At 41.8% G+C, this 7,996-nt stretch overlaps 1 protein-coding gene and 1 long non-coding RNA gene across 2 annotated transcripts in view; one reads left to right on the top strand and one right to left on the bottom strand.

Annotated features, from left to right (window-relative positions):
• ccdc102a (coiled-coil domain containing 102A) overlaps positions 1–7,996 on the top strand; it is a 57,698-nt gene that overhangs the window by 31,222 nt on the left and 18,480 nt on the right. Inside the window, exons 2-3 of the mRNA XM_015016644.1 lie at positions 5,064–5,498; positions 5,625–6,005. Coding sequence (XP_014872130.1) covers positions 5,145–5,498; positions 5,625–6,005 — 735 coding nt within the window. The 5' untranslated portion in view covers positions 5,064–5,144. The remainder of the gene's footprint in view (positions 1–5,063; positions 5,499–5,624; positions 6,006–7,996) is intronic.
• The window catches only part of LOC106935918 (uncharacterized), a 13,440-nt gene continuing 8,428 nt past the window's right edge, over positions 2,985–7,996 (bottom strand). The window contains exons 2-3 of the long non-coding RNA XR_001422006.1: positions 4,999–5,001; positions 2,985–3,171 (exon numbers count right to left, since the gene is read on the bottom strand). This is a non-coding gene — a long non-coding RNA (uncharacterized LOC106935918). The remainder of the gene's footprint in view (positions 3,172–4,998; positions 5,002–7,996) is intronic.

Here is a 7,996-nt window from a genome sequence, read left to right on the forward strand (position 1 = left end):
GGTTGCGCTTCTCAAACTTATGCTGGCAAGAATGTTCAAGTTTTCTCACATGAACATTCTGGTCGGGGCCTAAAGATGAACAATGTAAGACGTGTCCCTGTTAGCGCTGACTAAAGCAGATGACTCTGACTCCCTGCTATCTCAGAACTCTGTTTCGGCTTGCTGCTTCGCTTCGGTGACAGGATGCAGAATTTCACATTCTGCATCCCATTACCGAAGCGAAGCAGCAAACCCTGCAGTTCGGGACAGAGTTCTGAGATAGCAGGAAGTCGGAGTCATCCATTTTAGTCGGCGCTAGCTAGGGCTGAAACGATTCCTCAGATGATTCAAGTACCTCGATTATTAAAATTCCTTGAGGAAAATTGATCTGCCTCAAAGCTTGGTTAATTTATGTTGTATTATTTAGCGCGCCATTATCTGCATCGCGCGGAGCTCTCACTTGAGCCTCTGAGTTGTTGACGAAAGCTAAGTTTTATCATCTTAATGTCCAATTTTCAAGTTCGGCCGTGGGGATTTTGTTTTGATAATGACCGGGTTTTTGTTGTTTTCGGGGGACCAATAAGCATCCTTAAAATGAATGCGATGCCTGGAGTACGGCAGCCTTTTTCCTCCAGGAGCTGCTGGTTGAGAGCGCTGCAGGAGTATTTATACAGGTAAGTAGATAGACTGAACACAGTGGGTGGCTGAATAGTTGATGCTTACAGTATAAATGTAGCTTTATGGGCGAACCGCACCATAAATTTCATATCACCCCGGTTTCAACAAACGGGAGGCGGGAATCCTCTGTCGCGGTACATGGCTGGTAGAGTTTCTGAGTGTGACAAATGAAGGTGTCAAATCCCGTTGCTAACATAAACACAAAAGCTACCCAGATAGCACAATATGAGTGAAACAACATTGAAACAATGTCAGGCAGAGACTTGGAATCCACTTTGAAGCCTGGCATTGAAACGGAATTGAAAGTGGTCGGTGACTTGCATGATGAATCAACGTTAGTTTCAACCATAATGACACTATATCAATGTTGATTCAACCATCATCTGTATGTCAATTTACATGCATATTTGTGTTGATTTTACATTGAATCAGTTAGGAATCAATGTTGATTCAACAATCATTTGAATGTGGTTCTATATTCAGATTTGTTCTGATTTTATATTGAATGAAAGCTAAGGATTTATGTTAATATTTTTGGTCTGACAGATCTGCATCATAACATACCACTAAAAGTTTCTTCACTGGTGTTAAACACTATTTTATTGGCAGATGATGGGTATCATGGGTATATGTCATTCAAAAGTATCTTACATTAACATATTACCAAACCTCTGTGTACAAAAGGTTACAAATGACAACATGGGATTGATATAACATTTTATTTAAGAAAAGAGGGATAGATCTTCAAACATATTTGACTCCTTTTTGACTGTCAGAACAACAGTATTGTCCATGGAAGAACAGCATCCATGAGGTTAAGATTTGTACTGTATGAACCAGGGTGAGAGTGTAGAGCTGGTCCAGTGTTCCACGACCAGGACGAAAACCACACTGCTCTTCCTGAAGCCGAGGTTTGAATATCCGACGGACCCTCCTCTCCAGGACCCCTGAACAGACCTTACCAGGGAGGCTTAAGAGTGTGACCCCCCTGTAATTGGAGCACATCCTCCGGTCCCCCTTTTTGAACAGGGGGACCACCACCCCAGTCTGTCAATCCATGTCCATGCTGCCCCCGATGCCCATGCGATATTGCAGAGTCGCGTTAACCAACACAACCCTGCAACATCCAGAGCCTTAAGGAACTCCGGGCGGATCTTATCCACCCCTGGGGCCCTGCCACCAAGGAGCTTCTTCATGTCGGACACTCTCTTCACCCGAGTGTCCGACATGCTGCCGCAGATCCGATGATACGATGACGAAGTCGATCATCGAACTGTGGCCTAAGGTGTCCTGGTGCCAAGTGCACATATGGACACCCTTATGCCTGAACATGGTGTTCGTTATGGACAATCCATGACGAGCACAGAAATTCAACAACAGAACACCACTCGAGTTCAGATCGAGGGGGAAGTTCCTCCCAACCACGCCCCTCCAGGTCTCACTGTCATTACCCACGTGAGCGTTGAAGTCCCCCAGCAGAACAAGGGAGTCCCCAGGAGGGGACCCCCAGTACCTCCTCCAAGGACTCCAAGAAGGGTGGGTAATCTGAACTGCTGTTCGGCCCGTAAGCACAGACAACAGTCAGAACCCATCCCCCCACCCGTAGGCGGAGAGAGGCTACCCTCTCGTTCACCGGGGTAAACCCCAACGTACAGGCGCCGAGATGGAGAGCAACAAGTATGCCCACTCCTGCCCGGCGCCCCTCACTGTGGGCAACTCCAGAGTGGAAGTATGTCCAGCCCTTCTCAAGGAGACTGGTTCCAGAATCAGAGCCATGTGTCGAGGTGAGGACGATCATTTCTAGCCAGAACCTCTCAGCCTCGCACACTAGCTCCGGCTCCTTCCCCACCAGAGAGGTGACACTCCACGTCCCAAGAGCCAGCTTCTGCAGCCGAGAATCAGACCGCCAGGGTCCCCTCCCTCGGCTGCCGCCCATCACTCAATGCACCCAACTCGTTTGGCCCCTCCCACAGGTGGTGAGCCTACGGGAAGGGGGACCCACGTCTCTTCTTCGGGCTGAGCCCGCCAGGGCTCCATGGGTAAAAGCCCGGCCACCAGGCGCTCGCCATCGTGCCCCACCTCCAGGCCTGGCTCCAGAGATGGCTCCGGTGACCCGCGGCCGGGCGAGGGAACACTAAATCCAATGTTACTTATCATCATAGGGGTCTTCAGGCTGCACTTTGTCTGGTTCCTCACCTAGGACCTGTCTGCCTTGGATGACCCTACCAGAGGCATAAAGCCCCAGACAGCATAGCTCCTAGGATCATTGGGACACTCAAACCCCTCCACCACGATAAGGTGGCAGCCCAAGGAGAGGAGAGGTTCAATCTTCCATTAACTACAAATATTTCCAAATAAGTTGATTAAATTAATTAAAAAATGTCTATATGCTGATAAAGATCCTGCACAAGTAATAATTGTCCAGTTCAGTTTAACCAGTTACCAATCCAAGAATCAACAGACTGAATCAGTCATTAGCAGGTTTAGATCAGTGTTTCACCTGCCTTACATGTTCTAGGTCTTTTCCTTCTTTCCTGGATTGAATCTGTGGATGATTAACAGCCTTCTGCAGTTTTTGACGGCTGCAGAAGAGATTATGCAATCATCTTACTCAGCTGTTCTGGAATACAGGCACATCTAAGCATGTCCCTAAGCAAATCATAATAAAAAATGAAAAACAAGTGATTTACTATCACTTTAATTTAAAGCCCACCTGGAGCAGCCAGCCTTACACTTCCTTGTCCATCACATGCTCTCCCGGACCAAACAATAGGCCTCACCCTATTTTTAAAAACTCAAATCCCACAAAATCTCACAGGATTTCAAACTTAGGCCTAGAGTGGTTCGTAGGATAAAAACAATTCAAAAGGGGACATGACCTCAATTATTAACATAGCGATGCAGCAGAAAAACGACAAACGGAAAAACAGCAAGCAGAAAATGGAGAAGCAAAGAAAGGCTAAACAAAATATTAATTTTTCTTGACGGAAACTCGTGTAAGGGAAAGGGAAAACTAAATATATATTTATGCTTTTAATTCTTATCAAAATATATGTTTATTCTTTTATTTATATTTTTATTATTTTTTCTTATGTTGAATATATATATATTTCTTTTATTTATATATTCTTTTATTTCTTATGTCAGATATGTATTTATTCTTTTATTTATATATTTATTCTTTTATTTATATATGTCCGATATATATTTATTCTTTTATTTATATATGTCCGATATATATTTATTCTTTTATTTCTTATTATGTCGGTTTTGGTCCTCCATAACCTATTGCTTAGTGTATGCTTCCACACTTCTGGAATCCCTCCTCAGTGACTTTGCTGAAGAAAACACTCTATGCTAAAATAAGATTTGTGACGTTAGTGAAACATTTATGTTACATTGATAGATTGGTGACCGGCCAATACATGTGAAGACGATCTTATCTACATCAGTAAAGATTTTAAAAATCAGCCACTGTCTTCTTCTGCTCTACAGTGAGAGGTTTGACTGACAGAGCAGCCCACCAGATCATGTCTGTACGTTTGCAGTTAACAATATTCACCCCACTGTTGCCAACTTAGCGACTTTCTTACTATATTTAGCAACATTTCAGATGAAAAAATTAGTATTGGCCAAAATCAAAATCAGCAGGTAAGGATTTTCAAAGATTTGTAATCGACAATTGGCCAGAAAACTGCAATGAGTGCACCCCTTCCAAAGTTTCATGACCAAGTCATAAAACTTTGTCATGAATCAAAGTTTCATGACAAATTTTGATTAAATTAATTTGTCTCGGGCGTAATTCCAATAGCTAAAAATTTAATTTATTCCAGGTGAGTCTTTCTCAGCTGAGAATGTGACCAATACTAGGCTGATTCTGAACCTTCAAATGATTTTAACCGGAAAACTTTCGTAACTTTTAAGTTGATGTAAAAAATAATGCTTGTTTTAGCCGCATGAATTATCATACTCGGCAGCAAAGAGCATATTGCCAACTACTGCTTAGAGAAGCTGATTGATATATTAGTGCAGTAGCCATGAAGCCTGATGTAAAAACATTTTGCCAAGCCCTAGTGTTGAGTTTTTTCTTTTTGTATTGTTCTAAGAAGCAGCATTTCTGATCTGCCCTGTTGTGTGGATATAATACACACTATAAAAGAAGGCAATACATAAGATAATTTTTGAAGCTTTACAACTTTTTTGGTTTTTCCATATTTATTGCAGTCTGCAAAAATGCACTACTCCTGGTCAAAAACAATCAATCAGAGTGAGGAGGAGTGTTTTAGCGCTGTCAGTCAACCACTTTTATACTGATAAATGTGCTAATGACAGAAGAACAACTTACTGTTACAGGAAAATTGTTTTTCCATGGCTAGCTATTATGTATCCTGTTTCTGTGTCTCCAGGTTTTTACAGTCCAGATATGCTCTCCTGAATATCCGCCCTGTTCCTTCACTCTGTTTATCCTGGTCGCTCACTTTGCCATAATGAACCACAGCCCCAGCCCCCACCTGTCAGAAGGCGGGAAGTCAGCCGGAGGCGGCCTTCTTTGCAGCATCGGTCTGGGGTCGGACCGGGGGATTCGCTCACCAGACAGCCTGGCCCACACGCCCAGCCCTACTGGGGGAACTCCCAGCTCCAGCCCCCCTCTGTTGCTGTCGCCTGGACTTGGAGGTCTGGGTCTAGGCTCTCTGGGTGAAGGAGCTGGAGGTGACTGGGAGACCAGGGAGGAGTTGAGGCTCAGGGAGCTGGAGGAAGCTCGGGCCAGGGCAGCCCAGATGGAAAAGACCATGAGGTGGTGGTCCGACTGCACAGCCAACTGGAGAGAGAAGTGGAGTAAGGTGGGGAGAGATTATTGAGCCTGGACAATCATACTACATGTATGATTGTCCATACCTGTAGTATCATACTACAAGTATGATTGTCCAGAAAGCCATTAGTTAAGTGGTGCCGTTTCTGTTTGTCAGGTCCGTGCAGAACGGAACAGAGCTCGGGATGAGATTCGGCAGCTGAGGCAGCGGCTGGACACCCTCACCAAGGAGCTGACCGGCGTCCGGCGGGAGCGGCAGGAGCTCGCCACCGAAAACGAGGCGCTGCGCCAGGAGACACAGCATCTCCGGGGCGACCCCACTGCTTACTCAGCTACCGGCACATCTTCCTTACCTTTGTCACCTCTCCATCACAGTGCTTCCTCCTCCTCTTCCTCATCTGCTACCCCTTCCTCCCCAGCACCATCTCTCTCTAAGGTCATAACAGACTGCAAGTTCGAGGAGGGACCACCAGGGTCTCCCGAAGCAGAACCGGTGAGGGATGTGGACTTGGACAGAGAGAAGATGGGCCAGCAGAAGGTGAGAGGCCTTGTTCCCAGTGCTACCAACTAATATGATGTTGTTGTATTAGTTTAAAATATTTCTACTATACATTTCTAGGTATAGTATTGAAAAACTCCCAATTAAACTTTCCAACTTCCATAAAAAGCTACTGCTATGCTGGAATTTAATACATAAACATAACTTTTCCCCACACAAATACTACATTTGGAATAACAAAGACATCTGCTTTAAACATAAATCTATTTTTCTTAAAAAAATGGTTTGACAAAGGCATTGTTTGTGTACATTAACTTTTCAACAAAGAAGGTAATACTCTTATGAATTTCTGACCACATATAATTTTCCTGTACTGCCTAAAGAATTTGCAATCATATTTGATGCTATCCCTTCTGGGGTGAAAAATGTTATTGTCATCCTCTGTTCAACAACACACTGATTACTTAACAGAACAATTATTCATTGGTAACTCTGACCCATTTTTAAGGAGTAAAACTAATAACAAATGTATTAGAGAACTAATAATAAGAGATCATATAAAGCAAACCAGCTTCTACTTTTTTGGGACAATATATTTAATGATATTTGCTTGAAAGATGTTTGGTTATTGCTGAAGAAATACTTAATACTGATACGATTCAAGAAGTGTCTCTACAGATTCTACATAGATGTTATCCTGCTAATAGTAAAATATTTAAATATCACCCTAATGTAGATCCTCTATTTGCATTTTGTCACAATTCTGAGGAGACTCTCACTCATCTTTTCTGGGACTGCTCTTATATTCAGATATTTTGGAAATATATTTTTTACTCCTAAAAAGAAAATTGGAAATAGACCTACCGTTTAACTTTAGAACTATATTATGTGGCTTTTTCTGTTTAAACACTCCAAAAACCAAAGTATTTGTTATACAGTTGATATTAATTTTAGCAAAATTTAATATCCACAGCTGCAAATTTCTTAAATTGAAACCCAAATTTAATGCTTTTTGTGCCTATGTTTCTTCATAATTGTATTCTCTTAAGTACTGTACCAATACTAAAGCTTTAAAGACTACTTCAATTTGTAAAGAATTTCTCATGTAATCTGCCCTAATTGCTGTATTTAACCTTTTCCTGTTTGTAATCTTTGCTCTTTTACCTTCCTTAAGCCTCATCGTTCGTTTAGTTACTGTTTATGTAACTTGTATCATTGTTTAAAAAAAGCAACAAAATGAGAAAAGGATCAGATGTCTTTGAAAAGTTTCTTTGCAAAGGGGAAAAGACCCAGAGAAGAGACATGAGAATGGATTTATCCCAGTAGGTGATTCCCACATTACAAGCTCGCTATGCATTATATGCGGCTGTGGCAAGCCTTTTTAACATAAATTCGTTTTTGTCTGACTATCCGTAATTGCATTCCATATATCTAATAATGCATTTTGACTAGACAAAACTACATTTTGACTATCCGGAATGGTAATTTAAGATATCTGTAATTACATTTTGACGAGTCAAAATTCCTTTCAAGATATCTCAAAAGACGTCACTGGATCTGTCATTTGACGGGACACATATCCGTAATTACGACTTAAGATATCTTCAGCACAATTATGACTAGTCAAAATTACAATTTTAGATATCTGAATTTAGAGTGACGTGGAAGGCCCTTTGTGGTGTCCAAACAGTTGCCTGCAGAATTTTATGTTTTCTTCACAAAATTGCCAGTAAATGCTGCAAATTAGAAAGAGCCTGACAATGTTGGAAATGCGGAGGTAGCAAAACTTCATAAACTATGAGTGCTTCTGATATCTGCAAAGAATTTCCTTTGTATTCATTTCCGACGAACCGAATGCACTTAAAAACAGCTTTGAAAAGCTAAAATTGTTATTATCAAACCATTTTCAACATGAAAGTGGCGCATATTCAACCTTTTTTTTGTTTTCTCTATTTTTCATTGTTTTATTAAACTTTCAAATTGCTACGCAAGTCAGGGACGTTTTGACTAGACAGAATACTAATTCAATA

The sequence above is a fragment of the Poecilia latipinna genome, unplaced genomic scaffold (genome assembly GCF_001443285.1).
Source record: "Poecilia latipinna isolate Pla-1442-1.1 unplaced genomic scaffold, P_latipinna-1.0 Scaffold2044, whole genome shotgun sequence".
NCBI lineage: Eukaryota > Metazoa > Chordata > Actinopteri > Cyprinodontiformes > Poeciliidae > Poecilia > Poecilia latipinna.